Source organism: Cyprinus carpio, chromosome A20 (genome assembly GCF_018340385.1).
Source record: "Cyprinus carpio isolate SPL01 chromosome A20, ASM1834038v1, whole genome shotgun sequence".
Lineage (NCBI taxonomy): Eukaryota > Metazoa > Chordata > Actinopteri > Cypriniformes > Cyprinidae > Cyprinus > Cyprinus carpio.
The window spans coordinates 19,806,796-19,823,503 of record NC_056591.1 but is presented as its reverse complement, the minus strand read 5'-3'; the positions used below and the strand labels follow the sequence as shown (position 1 = coordinate 19,823,503).

At 37.3% G+C, this 16,708-nt stretch overlaps 1 protein-coding gene across 5 annotated transcripts; it reads left to right on the top strand.

Moving 5' to 3' along the window:
- The first annotated feature begins 265 nt into the window (after positions 1 to 265).
- On the top strand, positions 266 to 16,462 carry LOC109080223 (beta-taxilin-like). Of its 5 annotated transcripts, XM_042778041.1 has the most exons (11): positions 266 to 438; positions 2,273 to 2,558; positions 4,193 to 4,284; positions 4,794 to 4,973; positions 8,439 to 8,633; positions 10,186 to 10,305; positions 10,934 to 11,008; positions 13,762 to 13,854; positions 14,287 to 14,382; positions 14,462 to 15,485; positions 15,792 to 16,462. In XM_042778041.1, exons 2-11 carry the CDS (start codon positions 2,276 to 2,278, stop codon positions 15,974 to 15,976), a joined length of 2,343 nt encoding a protein of 780 aa, XP_042633975.1. In that variant the 5' UTR covers positions 266 to 438; positions 2,273 to 2,275; the 3' UTR covers positions 15,977 to 16,462. The 5 variants fall into 5 exon arrangements, with proteins under 5 accessions (XP_042633975.1, XP_042633974.1, XP_018950853.2 ...); XM_042778040.1 differs by lacking the exon at positions 10,934 to 11,008 and adding an exon at positions 11,068 to 11,142 and having other exon boundaries at positions 4,803 to 4,973; positions 14,462 to 16,462; XM_019095308.2 differs by having other exon boundaries at positions 4,803 to 4,973; positions 14,462 to 16,462.
- The last annotated feature ends 246 nt before the right edge of the window (positions 16,463 to 16,708 follow it).

The following is a 16,708-nucleotide window of genomic DNA, read 5'->3' as shown; positions in this document are numbered from 1 at the left end:
ATGCACTCCATATTCTCATTATATCATACTTCATATCATACAAAAACTCTGACAATCATTCAATAAATCATGCTTTTTTTTTTACTTCTAACCAACTTCCAGTTCTAAACCAGAATTACTTTTGGATTAGTAGATCTATAATAACTATCTATAATAACAAGTCTGAAGCCTTTCAAAGGATATTACAAAATTAGCTCCCCGGCAAAATTAGCTCCTCAGCCTGAGTAGAAAGATCTTGACAGGCCGATTCATTCAGAGTGTTCGGACAACGCTTTCATTGGTGTTCCAGTGTAGGTTATTTTGAGCGACTCATGCTGTCAGCTGTTGTCTTGAGTCCTTTTGGACCCTCCTCACCTCTCTTTTTCACTCTGATAAAACTCATGACTGGCTGGTTCATTGTCCTCCTTTTCTATTTGAACCTGAACAGACACGTGTAGGGTAAGTCTTGAGCTGTCCTATTTTATTTAACTTTAGTTGACGTTAAGCTGAATGTCACCAGTGTGTCTTTGAGAAACTTTTGGTTGGATTTATTTGACTGTGCGTTTTGTTTCAGTCATTATAGTGTGGTTTCATTATCGTGAATAGTAATAAGAAGACAAAACCAATGTGCTTATGTGCTTCACTCTTAGCCTTGTTTAGATGTAAACCGATGTTTAGAATAGTCATAGTTTTTTCCACTTTGCGTAAAACTGCTTCCATTGACATCAGAGTGTACGTGGCTAGAATAACAAATAGCTTGTCCATATTTAGAGGGTCCAAAAATAGCGTGTGGCTTCACAACAGGTGTCATGTTGCTGAAGGAGGAGGAGTGATGGGCGAGGAGGAGGGGTAGATGCATGCACATGCATGGGTTTGGAATGGGGGCTATAATTTTAACCTGATAAGCAACAGAGCTGGGACATCAACAACCTCTGGTATCTCAGAGTTCATTCCACATGAAATCAGCTGTGTAGAGCTGAAGGGCTTCAGGCCTTGCGCTATCAGTGACACATCAGATTTAGAGGCTCAGTGATACTCTGCCTCTGTGATTTGTGCTATTTTCTCCACACCCCGTCCTCTAGCCTTCTGTGTCACAAGCTGCTTGTTGTCTCTCTTCAAATGTCCACCAGGCATGGAGGCAGCTAAGTGATCAGATGTGACTTTCTTTTTTCTTTCATTGAAAATGTTTAAGAATTTATCTAACTGCCACTATGTAGATCTGTATCTACTCTGTGTATGTCCCCATAAGGATAGTAAAATCAGTCAGTTTTGACCTTGTGAAAACATTTTGTTTAGGTCCCCATGAGGAAAACCATAAATCATACAGAATTAAGTTTTCTGAAAATCTAAAAATGCAGGTTTGGGGGTAGGGTTAGGGTAAGGGGATAGAAAATATAGTTTGTACAATATAAAAACCACTTCACCTATGTAATTTCCCCATAAAACATGGAAACCCAATGTGTGTGTGTAGTACATTCAAAAGTTTGGGGTCAATATGTTTTTATTAAAAAAAAAAAATACTAATTTAATTTTTTCAAAGAATCATGAAAAATATATATCAGTTTTCACAAAGAATATTAAGCAGCAAAACTGTTTTCAGTATAATAATAAGAAATGTTCCATGAGCACTAAATCAGCATATTAGAATGATTTCTAAAGGATCATGTGACACTGAATACTTTCCCATTATATGATTAAATTATGTTTTTTAAAATATATTAAAATAGAAAACAGTTATTTTAAATTGGAATTAAGTAAACATATATGTAAACATGAACAAAATATCAGTACACAACCGTATCAGTGCATGTCAAAATCAAAACAAGACAAATAGATAAATAGAACTAAGTAACTTGGCCATCGTTATTACATTGACAATTTACTTCACATTTCCCTTCAGTTATATCCAATTCTCAGTTTTAAGTTTCTGCAATTATTTGTTTTTCAAGGTCACTTCTCTATTATCCGTATTGTTTGTGCCTAAGGAAAACACATTAATCAAATGTTCTTTAATTTCCCCCAAATTTAAATTCCCATTTCTCACAAATAACCTCATGCATTTCGAACATACATTCCTTCTATGCATGCAAACATACCGCAAACTGGCCAAAAGCCATCCGTCTTCACTTTAGTGGCTGGTGATTTGAGGGAGTCATATCAAACCTCTCTACAAGTAATGCTCATTTCAGCATCAAGCTAAGAGTGTAATCAAGGAATTGGCTGTTCTACCTCTGCTAATGAATCTGCTTTCTCATGAAGATCTTTAATGATATATTTAACTTGATTTTTGCAGCATATGATGGAGGGCAGTGACCAGACCTCTGAGAACACCAATGAACAAGTCAATGAGCCTGAAGAGCAGCCAGTGGACCCGATGGAGGACTTCAGCCGGCAGCTAGAGGATATAATCAACACGTATGGAGCGGCATCGAGCCTGATGCAGGAGCAGATCTCCATCCTGGAGTCTGAGGAGAAAAAGGAAGAGGAGGCAAAGGCTGATGAAGAGGCTGACCCACAAGAAGCTGGTGCCAGTCCAGAGAAGGAGCAAAAAGCTGATAAGAAACTCCTCACGGGCCTGGGTAAGCAATCTGCCTTTCATCTGTTCATTTGATAAATGGAGGAAAAGTCTTAAGATTAAACAGACAAACTAAAAGACTAAACCTCACAAAGAGAATTTTCATTTTGCTCAGCATCATAAAAGGTCAATAATTGGTCAAGAAATCACATGGGCCATTCTTTGATATAGGTGCCATTTTAAGGTTGACAACCACATAAATAATAAATTAAAATGTGCCATATCAAGTTAATCAAAAATACAGCATAAAAGTCTTTTAAAATAACTGTTTTCTATTTGAATATATTTCAAAAACAATTCCAGTGATGGCAAAGCTAAATTTTCAGCGGTCTTCATTGTCATCTGAACCTTCAGAAATCATTCTAATATGTTCATTTGGTGTACAAAAACATTTTTTATTCTTATTAATGTTGAAAGCAGCAGTGCTTAATATTTTTGTGGAAATATTACCGTGATACATAACAATGTATACATCATTTATAGGATTCTTTGATAAATAGAAAGTTCAAAAGAACAGCATTAATAATTTGAAATAGATTTTATTGTAACATAGTCTTCACTGTCATTTTTGATCATTTTAATGTGTCTGAAATCAAATCTTTTAAACAAAAAATCTTACTTACCTCAAATATTTGAACAGTAATCTGTGATTTAGTGACATGAATGACAACCGTTTTCTTAAACGACCCACAGAGCAGAGATTTCAGTGAGAAAACTGATTACTGTTTTATGTTTGAAAAATAATGCCATATGTAGCACCTCTCAATCGCACAGATGGAGAGTCATAAACAGTGATTGGGTTTTTCTATCAGCAGGATGGTCGAGTGCCATGAGTGTAGTAATCAACTGTCTGGAAAATTTCCATTCTCAAGAAAAGAATACTCACGGCAATACTAAAGCCCACTTCACCATCAAAATGCAGACAGCTATGGTGCTTGACTTAGTTTTCTGACACACTCTGGGCTTAAAGGAAAATTTCACACAAGAAAGAGAATTCACTCATCATTTACTTGCCCTCATGTTGTTGCAAACCTGTATGACTTTACTTTGTGGAACACGAAAAGAGAAAATATGAATAATGTACTGCTCACTCAATTCAATTTAGTTACAATGAAGGGGTGTACAAGCTTTTAAAAATAAAAAAGTACCATAAATGTATCATAAAATATCATAAAAGTAGTATATGACTAGTCTTCTGAGGTCATATAAATAGCCTTGTGTAAGAATAGTTATAGATAAATTGGGCTGGTAGCCACAGCAATGAGTCAATGAGTTGAACTGAAAAACTGGACCAGTCTGATTTGTGAAAAAATCATTTAGACTGGTTTTGTGAACTGGATCTAAAACTCATTAAATGATCAGTGAATAAAATAAGGTTTGGAATGAAAAGAGAGTGAATAAATAATGACAGCGTTTTCATTTTTGGATGAACTATCCCCTTAAGGCTGAGTAAATGTCTTGTGCTTTGTTTGCTTCTCTCAACCATTTTATAGTAGTAAACACTATCACGCTGTGATTTCACCACTCCTCCCATTGATTTATTTTAAAGCTTGCGTGCAGAACTCTTTCTTGTGGGCTTCTGCTCATCTTCTTTTTCTTCTCATTCTGTAATCTGAACGGAAAACGCTTGTCTCATAGGTAAAGAGGCCGCATCCTTATTGCAAAGCCTGAACATGCTCGGCTCACCAGAAGAGAAAGTGGAAATGGTGTTGAAGAAATACACTGAGTTGGTAAGTATCCAGACTCATGAGAGAATGCCACTCTCTGAACAGTTTACACCGCCGGCAACAACAATGTGTGGAGGACAGTTAAGAGGAAACAAATAGAACACAAACTGGATTGACACTGAGAGAAAATAAACGAACGCCTGGTGTGATGTTAAGAGTGGTTTCACTGATACTGCGATGACCTAAATATTCGACGCCCTGGGCTGAATATGCAAGTCTGAACACAAGGCCATATGCCACACAAGAAAGTCACAACACTCTCTTCAATTTGAGAACACAGAGATAACGTCAGGGACACGTAGAAAAGAACATGATGGAATTCTCCCAGTTTTGACAAAACCAGATCTTGTTCTCAGAAATAAACTAAGGTTCTTGAAAACTGGGAAAGTCTGTATCCCGTCATTCCAAAATCCTCTTGAGGACAACTAGACAGACATTATCTAAAGCAGCTTTAGACCAGTCAGAGGTGTATAAGATGATGTGTGGATCACATCTGTGTGTGTTTTGTGCATATGGGGCAGGTGGAGGAACACAGGACTGAGAAGAAACAGCTGGAGCAGCTTCAGCAGAGACAGGGTCTTCTGGTCAAGCAGAGAGATCAGCTTCAGTTCGAGCACAGTCGTGCCATTCTGGCCCGCAGCAAGCTGGAGATGCTCTGCAGGGAGCTTCAGAGACATAACAGGACACTGAAGGTGAGAACACGATCTACTGACAGTTTAAGAGAATTGAGTTGTGGAGGAAAAGCCAAGCTATTTGGTAGGTTTATTTTTGTGTATGTGTTTATGTACATAAAATATAACATATATTGAAATACAGTACAGTAACAGATACAGATACAGTAACACAACAGACCACAACTTGACATGTGGGAGAGTGTTGAGCACCTGACTTGTTTTCCTGTTATTACCCTGTTACCCGTGTCAGTGTTTTGATTGCTGAGATTGAGTCAATTCAACTTCCTTCTTAGAGCCCAGTGGGATGTTACTGCAGTGTCTCTGCATCTCTGTCTCGATGAGACACTAGCTTCTCAGACTCAAAGTGCTGCTGACAGGTTACTATGACAAGAGGGATAGTGTTACTGAGCTTCAGTGGCATTTGCCCTTCTTTTATAAATCAAACGTCAAAGAGAATGTCTCACTGGCTCAAATCACTGCAGAGGCCATGGCCTCCTGTTCTTCCGTTCTGTTGGTGCTACAGTGACTACATCTCCATCCCAGAGAGTTTTTTATATTTTCTGTGCTAATTTTGAGGTGAAATCTGCTGAAATTAACAGGACAACTAGATTTATTACACTTACAAGCTGTTTTATTTTACATTGAGCAGTTGAGATCACAAGTAGAGATCATGTGACTGGCTGAAAACAACTGATTTTATTGTGTATCTAGACACCACAAAAAAGTGCCATGAATAATACGTGTTCTTATACCAAATATTGCAAAAACACAAAAACAAGAACACAAGTGATCAAGTTTGCATTCGAAAATTACTTATATTTATATATTACATCATAAAGGTATTGTTTTAGTTTGTTTTTGTTTTTTCAGAAATAGCTTATATTTTTATAGTGTTACCATTCTCATTACAAATGAGAAGGTTATATAAAAACAGTCTACCCTGATTTCAAGCCTTGGTTTCGAAACATTTCAAAATTCCTATGGTTTGAGTATGAACCGAAGAACAAATGTTAGTTTTAACAGATCTTGGGTTAGTTTTATAATGTAGGTTCATTTTTAATAAATGTATTGAATTTTAATATGCGTGTGCAATATGAAAGGGAGAACAATATTTAATTGCTACCTAGTTTGCCAAGCCCTAACACACATGCATTTCACATTAATAAATAAAATAACACAAATTTGACAGAACGTCATATTTAATAGTGTTTAATTATTTGGTTATATTTAATAGACACTCTTTGTGAAAACATTTACAAGTGATTTGTAAAAGGTGTCATTATACATTGCAATTATTTTGACCAGCAGTTGCCACCATCCTGTGGTGTTCTGAGAGCATCGAAACAGTGAATCATTTTGCAAAGGCAAATGATTCAGGGTTTCAAAAAGCTTTGTTTCTCCCATCACTACCTTCAGCATTCACGCTATGTGTTTGATTCAATATAAAGAACAGACTCATACGAGTCATTAACAAGGGAATCTATATTTTTTGATTCTTTAAAAAGATCCGGTTCATAAGAGATTGGAAATCAGACTTCACTGGTCGTGCTGTATGTTTTTGATTCATGTAAACGGTTCTGAATATTAAAAACTGCAACCTAATTTGTGAATGCCTCTCTCAACTGAGATGCCATATTTGTCATTTTACAAAACTGTTATTCAGCACTTGAAATGTTTCCAGTTGTCGGATATAGCAGTCCACTCATTTCTTTCACTCCGCCAAACAATTATATTGCCTTCCAAAAAACAATTTCACCTCCATTTGGTGAATATGTACATAATATGAAAGATGTTATGAATCTTGTGCAAAGCACCTGGAGCCATTTTCTCTTTGCAGTTCAGCAACTGATTTCAGTCCATTTGTACTATTCAATGAACAGGTGCATGGAGGACTTTGTAAGAAAAGGTAGTGGTTTCTGTCCCAGCATCCACACACACACACACACACACACACACACACACACACACACACACTTTTTTTCTGTTTTTGTGGTCTGTAAGGTGACTCAGAGGAGCTTTCTAATCACATTTGTGTTGTTTTTTCTCCTCCGGGCATTGAAGATATTAAACTCTTGCTCTAATATGAACTCTGCATGCCTTTGGAAGTTGATGCTATCCTTCCCTAGAGGCTGGCTTTGACCTTGTTCACTCCACAGTCAATTTTATTCAAGTATTATGGAAGCCATTAATGAGCGGGTCAAAGCAGAACATCTAAGCCCTGTGTGTAGGTGCAACCCTCAGCTATGAGGACCGTAAATTAGATTTAATCTGGGGTCATTTCCTTTGCGTTTATGTGAGTGATTCACCTCCCAGATGAGCTTGCGTAGTGGTAATACAGCTTCACCTTTCCCAAGTGGGAGCTTGAGACTCATGTCACGTGTAAACACAGGCAGGCAAACAGATTCAGCCCTGGAGAAGAACACTCCATGTGTGGATTTCTTACAAATGGCTGAGTCAGGAAGCTGGCGCTTCTGAAACAGGAGCTCATGTTTACAAAGTGCACCCATTGGATGGCAGGCCTGTTTAACATTCACACGTCCAATCCCAGATACTAAAAAAAGAATAGTGCCACAATAGATCTCATATAGCTTAATATGTCATTAACATCATTCGATTAATATGATCATTAGCTAGCCTTCACCACTCAGACAGTGTAAGGCAGAAATAGTGCAGTTAAAGTAGTGGTTAGCGGTTAGTGCTATGGTGCTCATTTGGGCCACTCAGGTTCAAGTCTGGCCTATAACATGTACATTACATCTCTCTTCTCAACTTCCTTTCACTTTTCACTATATAAAATAAAAGCCCCTTCCAAAAGGTTGTCCCTTACTGACATACTACGTTTATTAAAAATAATACATTTTATTTTATTTTATTAAATTATGGTTGCATTACAACTCTCTTGTAAACTTTGTTACTTCTCAAATGCCTTTTTATATATATATATATATATTTTTTTTTTTTTAAATAATCCCAGACACAGACTTCCTATTCAACTTAGTTTAGTTAGTTGACAATATAACATTTCTAATTTTCATTTAAGTGTTTTTAAGTTTAGTTTTTTCATCTAATATTTGAGATTTATTTTTAATTAGTTTTTTAAATAGTGACAACACTGTTAGCATGACTGAGTTGAATTATTTAGTTTTTGTTGTTGTGAATGAAGAAAACAAATAATGGTGATTATGGTTTGTGTTAATTGTGGTTGTCAAATACAAAATGTTATATAACTGTTTGTATTAAGGCTATATAAAATGCAAACTATGAAATAAGCTTTAGGAAGAGTTGGCCATTTTATTCCACAAATGTTTAAAATATAGTTTCTTCTACAGAATGCTATTAAATACAATACATTATTTGACTTTACCATCTAGTCACAGCTTTATCTCACACCCTCACGTAATACTAGATCTAGACTGCTTTCATCACTAAAGGCTGCACATTCCCAGATTTCCCACTCATTTCCTTCTCTCTTTTTCCCTGCAGGAGGAGAGTCTGCAAAGGCTGCGGGAGGATGAAATGAAGCGGAAGGAGATCACCGCTCATTTCCAGAGCACGCTGGTGGACATTCAGAATCAGATCGAGCAGCACAGTAACCGCAACAACAAGCTATGCCAAGAGAACAGTGAGCTGGCCAGCAAACTCAAGACCATCATAGAGCAGTATGAGCGGAGAGAACAGGTACCGACAGAAAACAACACACAAAACATATCTGTACAAATGCCATCTGGATTTGAAATGCATTAAATCCACACATAAGCAGAGTTACAGCCGGCCCACCTTTCACAGTGCCTCTGCTGCATAACAAAACTCTATTTTCAGCCACACAGCACTGTGCTGTTTATGTGGGCAGTGTGAAGACTGTAACCTGTTAATATGGGCCCTAAAATAAATATGTGCTTGTGGTGTGAAACAGACCAAAGACCTGTGCAATGAAAGCCAGCTAAATGAATTGAGTATTTCAAACACCCCAATATCTAACACATCTGTCAAAGCGATTCAGTCACAAATCCATTTAAAGCTGCACCCGAGGCACAGTCGAGATTAGATTTTGATACAAGTAAGTGTGTGATACGATTTGATTTTTTGTTCTGGTCCATCTGAAAAGTTGAATGAGTCATTACTGGGCTTCCAAACTTATTTGAAATTACGTTCCAGTTTAAATTTTAGTATAATTTTGAGAATTTTTTTTTTTTTTTTTTTTGTGTTATCTTATGCTCACCAAGGCTGCATTTATTTGATCAAAAATACAGTAAAACAGTCATTTTGTAAAATATTATTACAATTTAAAATAACTGCTGTCTATTTGAGTATTTTTGATCAAGTGCAGCCTTAGTGTCCATAAGAGATTTTCAAAAACTTTACAAAATTATTCCAAATTTACATGAGCCATTTTTACAGTCACTATGCATAAAAATATATGCATGTTTTAGAGCTGGAGTCTGCCAGAGCTGTAATTTCACAACATGAGGTGGAGGAAACTACACACTCACACTTCCTAAACCTGCTATATGCAGAGCAGATACTTGTATTTTTTGACTTTGACTCAGTGATTCACGCCTGGTTTGACAGTGAATATAGCACCTTGTAGAACACTCAGTATTGTGTATCTAATCACATGAGGATGGACCGGTGGAATGACAAGCCTGATGTGTGGGGAAGTTAAGCTCAATCTGTCATGCTGATGGGTACCACAGAGGCTGCTCACACACAGCTGTGTTGTGGGCTAAATCAGACACCAACAATTGTACCAACTCGAGAATAAATTGTGCAGTGTGTCTCTACTGCCCTCTGTTGGCTGCAGTAGAGACACACACCATATGAGGGGCGTGCCTCATGCTTAATGTGATTTACAGAAGCACATGTTCCTGGAACAACATCCCTATTGACCAATCACCACCCTCTGATTTTAGGTGTAAAAGGATTGATACGAAAGCTGTTCCAAGGACAACAAAGGATGTTGATCCTGGAACCAGTTCTGCTTGTGAATCATCACACTGTGGTGTATCAGGATAGAGACAAACACTAATTTTCAGTGTTAAAATGTACTGCGTTAAATGTTGTTCCCAGAAATTACAAGAGCTGGAAAAGGAAACTACAAAAATAAAAGGAAATAAAATCCAGCATCCCTGCGACCCTAACTAGGACAAGTGGTTTGGACAATGGAATGGAATGAAATAAAATCTGCTATGACCCCATTGCGTCTAAATTAATATTCTGTATTTTTATGCAGACTTTAGAGAAGATCTTCAAACACAGAGATCTACAGCAGAAACTGTCTGATGCCAAGCTGGAAGAAGCCAACATGCTCCTCAGTCAAGCTGAAGAGAAGCACAACAGGGAGAAGGAATATGTAAGACACACAGATCTATTATTCTGGCTCTTCAGATTTGCCTCAAGTAAAATGAAGGGCAGATGAATTCATTTGCATTAGCTTACAGTGAATTTGTTTACAAGCAGGGTCTAAAATGAACAATCATCAAGTGCCAAAATGCAATTAAAAACTGGCTTATAAAAGGAACTGCAACATAATATATTAAGTTGATATGTAGGAATGATAATCTGACCTTTCTGGATGAATGTGTCATACAAATGAAGCTGTCAGCTAAAGAAAACATCTGGTGTGTGAATTGCAAGTGTTCTCAGTGGAAAATTTTCCATAAGAAGTTTATCCTGGATCTTTGTTTTGTACCTATAATTCCATGTGGCAACACATATTTGAAATAAACCTCGCAAAAAGGTACTGAAACAAAAATGCAAAGAACAAAATTACAATATTTTTATGATACAAAGTCACTTGCTCATCTCAAGTGACAAAAAAATCCATATTAGAATAGTAAAAAAAAAAAAAAAGTATAAATATTATATTTTAATAACTTAAATTGGCAAAAAAAAAGTTCATTTTGGACCCTGTTTATAAAAATGTTTCAGTGAATCTCAAGAATTGGCACATGTTAACATCTCACCATTTATGTTGTTAGTTGCTTAAAGAGGCTATTGAAAAAACAAAGAAATGCTACGCGATGAAGGAGCAGGAGTTACAGATGAAGAAACAGGTAATGCCGAGTTCTCGGTCTCTCTCACCTGTTTGTGTGTGTGTCTTGTGTTTAACCAGTTACTCACTCAGGCTGCAGAGTGGAAACTACAGGCTAAAGAGCTGAAAGAGCAGCACACTGTCATGCAGGCCCAGGTGAATATCTATCGCTGTGGCATTACCCACAATCCAACACTCTCTCCTCTCTAGCTGTGGTGTGTCTCTCGCTGAGCTGTGTGACAAACCACATAAACCAATCAATCTTTAAAAGGCAATTTATAGTGATGATTCATAGCCATTAGTCTGGATACATTTCAGTTAAGATGATAGATAAATTACAGACAGATGTTTATGAAAAGCTTTACATTTCTGTGTAGACCATAATAAAGGACTTTTAAGTGCCTCAAGAGATAATTTATCCAAAAATTAAAATTCTGTCTTCATTTACTCACCCTCATGCCGTTCCAAACCTGTATGACTTTTTTTCTTCAGTGGAACACAAAAGGAGAAATTCTGAAGAATATATTGGTCGCTTTTTTCCTTTACAATAAATAAAGGCTGAGTTTTCCAGCAACAAAAAGGACACAAGAACATCATAAAACTGGTGCATATTGAGAAATATTATTCTGTCTTTGAGCAGAGAAATCATGTAGATACTGGTTAATTCTTTAAGTTAATGTGACAACATCTCACTCTCTCTGAATCAACAAAGATGATGAAGCTCTCGAATTTGAGTTAATTATGTTTATGGCTGTATGAAGGCTTCCTCTCTCTCATGGCTCTATTGTGACAACACAGACTGAAATATATCATTTCAGTGAATTATTATAGTTCACAAGCATCACAAGTGCTGAACAGTAAATACGACCTGGATGAGTTTCACTGCTGCTATTATAAATAATAAGTGATGTCTTACACATTACATACTGAGTCATTGCAGAAAGTGTTCACTTATTTAAAGCTTTGTGTTCTGACTGGAACATTTTCCTTGACTAATTGCAGATGGATTGTGTAAAGTGCAGCTGCAATATCAGCGATTAACTCTTTCATCTTTCCATCAGGTCCATAATGTAAACAAAAGAATGAATAAGTACAAACCTGATTCCAAAAAAGTTGGGACACTGTACAAATTGTGAATAAAAACAGAATGCAATGGTGTAGAAGTTTCAAATTTCAATATTATATTCAGAATACAACATAGATGACATATCAAATGTTTAAACTGAGAAAATGTGTAATTTTAAGGAAAAAATAAGTTGATTTTAAATTTCATGGCATCAACACATCTCAAAAAAGTTGGGACAAGGCCATGTTTACCACTGTGTGGCATCCCCTCTTCTTTTTATAACAGTCTGCAAATGTCTGGGGACTGAGGAGACAAGTTGCTCAAGTTTAGGAATAGGAATGTTGTCCCATTCTTGTCTAATACAGGCTTCTAGTTGTTCAACTGTCTTAGGTCTTCTTTTGTCACATCTTCCTCTTTATGATGCGCCAAATGTTTTCTATGGGTGAAAGATCTGGACTGCAGGCTGGCCGTTTCAGTACCCGGATCCTTCTTCTACGCAGCCATGATGTTGTTATTGATGCAGTATGTGGTCTGGCATTGTCACGTTGGAAAATGCAAGGTCTTCCCTGAAAGAGACGATGTCTGGATGGTTGCATATGTTGTTCTAGAACTTGGATATACCTTTCAGCATTAATGGTGCCTATCCAGATGTGTAAGCTGCCCATGCCACACACACTCATGCAACCCCCTACCATCAGAGATGCAGGCTTCTGAACTGAGCGCTGATAACAACTTGGGTTGTCCTTGTACTCTTTAGTCCGGATGACATGGCGTCCCAGTTTTCCAAAAAGAACGTCAAATTTTGATTCTTCTGACCACAGAACAGTTTTACACTTTGCCACAGTCCATTTCAAATGAGACCTGGCCCAGAGAAAACGCCTGTGCTTCCTGATCATGTTTAGATGTGGCTTCTTTTTTGACCTATAGAGTTTTAGCCGGCAACGGCGAATGGCACGGTGGATTGTGTTCACCGACAATGTTTTCTGGAAGTATTCCTGAGCCCATGTTGTGATTTCCATTACAGTAGCATTCCTGTATGTGATGCAGTGCCATCTAAGGGCCCGAAGATCTCGGGCATCCAGTATGTTTTTCCGGCCTTGACCCTTACGCACAGAGATTGTTCCAGATTCTCTGACTCTTTGGATGATATTATGCACTGTAGATGATGATGATATTATTGCTACCTGTCCCAGCTTTTTTGGAATGTGTAGCTCTCATGAAATCCAAAATGAGCCAATATTTGGCATGACATTTCAAAATGTCTCACTGTCAACATTTGATATGTTATCTATATTCTATTGTGAATAAAACATAAGTTTATGAGATTTGTAAATTATTCCATTGCTTTTTTACTCAAAATTTGTAAGTCTCCCAACGGGTTTGTAAATTAATGGATGTATGAATGAAAAAAAAAAATAAAAAAAAAAAAAATTATATATATATATATATATATATATATATATATATATACATTCATTAATATATTCATGTTTCATAAATAAATAAATACATACATTCATAAGAAATAACAAATTCTGAACTTTTTTTTTCTTTTTCCAAAATAAGATCATTATATAAAAATTTAAAAGGAAAGCCAAGCTGATAAGTAGAAATGCCATTGTCATCATGCATGTTTCTCTAACTGTACTCAAAGGTATTAATTTACAATGATTTTCTGAAGGATGCTAACAGTAATTTTCTTCTTACAGCTTGTGTTGTACTCCCAGAAGTTTGATGAGTTTCAGAACACACTAGCAAAAAGCAATGAAATTTACATCACTTTCAAACAGGAGATGGACAAGGTTTGTTGTGTTATGCACACTTTTACTATCTAGAGCTGAAAGTTAATAGGAAAAAAGTGTGAAAAACAACTTATTCATTTTTGTTTTACTTCTATTCCAGTGAAAATATCTAAACGATAAATGTACTTGAGAAGCAACACTGCATAAAATATTAAGACTTTTTCTTCTAGAAAAAGTTTATTTAAAAGTGTATTTTGCACTGTCAGATTTTCCAACTTTATTTTAACTCTGCTGATGCAGTAAGATAAAATACACTCGTATTAATGCTACAATCTCTGAAAACAAGTCGTTATCTCTTATACAGTGTTTGACTGTAAAATTAGATAAAATGAATTTTTATTTATTTTATTTTTTTGCAGTGAACAATTTAAAATGCCTTTATCTATTTTAAAGCATGTAAGTCTTATGCTGATCACATTTTTATTTGAACAGATGACAAAGAAGATGAAAAAGCTGGAAAAAGAGTCAAACATATGGAAGACACGGTTTGAAAGCTGCAATAAAGCTCTTGTTGAAATGATTGATGAGGTAATGTACACACATGACTTGTCAGTATTTGATTATCATTAGCGTTTCACTTACTAACTGATTAACTCCACTCCAACAGAGATCAGAAAAGGCCAAAGAGTTTGAACTCTTCACTATGAAAATCGACCGTCTGGAGACTCTGTGCCGATCACTGCAGGATGAAAGAAAAAGTTTATATAGCAAGATTAAAGAAATACGGTCCTCAGAAAAGGATCTAGCACCTGCAGTGGATTTGCCCCAAGTAGATGAGCTTCCAGAGCTTGTCCAACTTCCTGAGTCAGCTCCCAACCCCATGTTGACCGCAGAGATGAAGAGGCTGCGAGAGGAGCAGATTCGTCTGCAGGAGTTTGCAGCTTCCTTGGTAAGTTCCATAACAGATGATGCTGGAGAATCTGATAGTGAGGAAGAGGAGACGGCACAAAAGATTCCAGAAATTCCTGAGGCTACCAAACTTGAGTCCACCGAACCAGTGGATAAACCAGAATCAATAAAAGAGGAACCCTCTACCACAGAAGAAAACAAACAAGAGGTTGTTAGTGTAAACCAAGAGAAGATACCCACAAATCCTGAACCCACCAAATCTGAGATGGAATCCAAACTTTCTCAAGAGCCTCTACAACCAGAGATCAGTGAACAAAAGACAGGAAAACAAGAATCAGCCAAAGATGAACCAAGCCAGGAAGAGGTGACAAAAGCAGAAGAGACGGTCGAACAGGAATCCACTCAGCCAAAGCCTGTCATGAAAGAAGACAGCAAAGATACAGCTGTTAAACCTGAGCTACCTGAACCAGAGCCGCCCAGACAAGAACTCCTCAAAGAAGGGCAGCCAAAGCTTGTCACTAAAGAAGAGTGCAAACTTGAAGCTGTTAAACCTGAGTTACCTGAACCAGAACCAGAGCTTCCCAAACAAGAGCCCTTCAAAGAGAAGCCAAAGCCTGTCACTAAAGAAGAGTGCAAACTTGAAGCTGTTAAACCTGAGTTACCTGAACCAGAGCCGCCCAAACAAGAGCCCCTCAAAGAGGAGCAGCCAAAGCCTGTCACGAAAGAAGAGTGCAAACTTGAAGCTGTTAAACCTGAGTTACCTGAACCAGAGCTGCCCAAACATGAGCCCCTCAAAGAGGAGCAGCCAAAGCCTTTCACGAAAGAAGAGTGCAAACCTGAAGCTGTTAAACCTGAGTTACCTGAACCAGAGCCACCCAAACAAGAGCCCCTCAAAGAGGAGCAGCCAAAGCCTTTCACGAAAGAAGAGTGCAAAGATTCAAGTAGCTCAATTGTTAAGCCTGAGCTACCTGAACCAGAGCCACCCAAACAAGAGCCCCTCAAAGAGGAGCAGCCAAAGCCTGTCACGAAAGAAGAGTGCAAACTTGAAGCTGTTAAACCTGAGTTACCTGAACCAGAGCTGCCCAAACAAGAGCCCCTCAAAGAGGAGCATGTTGATAAAGCCGCAGCTGCCTCTGAGGAACCCAAAGCACAGGCGACAAAACCTAAAGCCTCAAAATCTCAAGAGGCAAAAGCGAAGGCCGGCAAAGCCCAGCCTAAAAAACAAAGTTCAGCCAAGAAGAAAGGTTCTGCAAAGGGTCAGAATAAAAGCTAAGCCGAAACGTATTACCAAAGAAGTTTTTTTTTTAATCATTTCTAGATTAGTTTGTTTGTGTAGTTAGACAATCTGGCTGTTGACAAGTTTAATTCACACTGCACTGACAGATGCCAATAAAAGGAAACGTACATGTTTGTAAGGTTTTGTCTGATCAGTGTGTTAACCCTGTCAGCATCTGTTGGTGTTGTTCTGTGCTTGTTTTTGCCAACAGAATGTTGAATCAGCATTTATCGAATCTTGGAACGTCTGAGAAGTGACGTAGGCCTACTGTACTTGGTCTGCATTGGTCTGTGTCTGTCTGTGCAGTGTGATTTGGCCTTATAAGTTAATACAGATGATGACAGACTGCTTGTAGGACACGTTCCTTTAGGAAAGTTTACGATAAGGATGAATTTTTAGATTTATGAGTGTGATACTTTTTTCCTCTTGTAATACTTTCTTAGTACCTTCAAATAAACGGCTGTTTTTGACAATCTTACAAAATGTTCTCTTTCACAAAGACATAACCATATGACTAATACAAATTAAATGCGAAGTATTTTGTGAAAAAGGCAGCTAAATAATTAGTTTTCCAATGTTCTGGACGGAGCTACTTAAGGTTTTTGTTAAGTAATGAAATTTACACCACTTTCAAACTGGAGATGGAAAAGGTTTGTCACACATAAAAGATGTAAAAATGTTTTATTCCAGTAAAACATTTTAAAAAGTTGAGAACTTGGTGTAATTAGA

What these genes read in the sequence shown, in the direction of transcription:
- LOC109080223 (XM_042778039.1), top strand. Translation starts at nt 2,276, where the DNA reads ATGATGGAGGGCAGTGACCAGACCTCTGAGAACACCAATGAACAAGTC. An exon ending in GACATAACAGGACACTGAAG is followed by an intron (nt 4,974 to 8,438) that starts GTGAGAACACGA and finishes TTTTCCCTGCAG; the next exon opens with GAGGAGAGTCTGCAAAGGCT. An exon ending in TTGTTGAAATGATTGATGAG is followed by an intron (nt 14,383 to 14,461) that starts GTAATGTACACA and finishes CCACTCCAACAG; the next exon opens with AGATCAGAAAAGGCCAAAGA.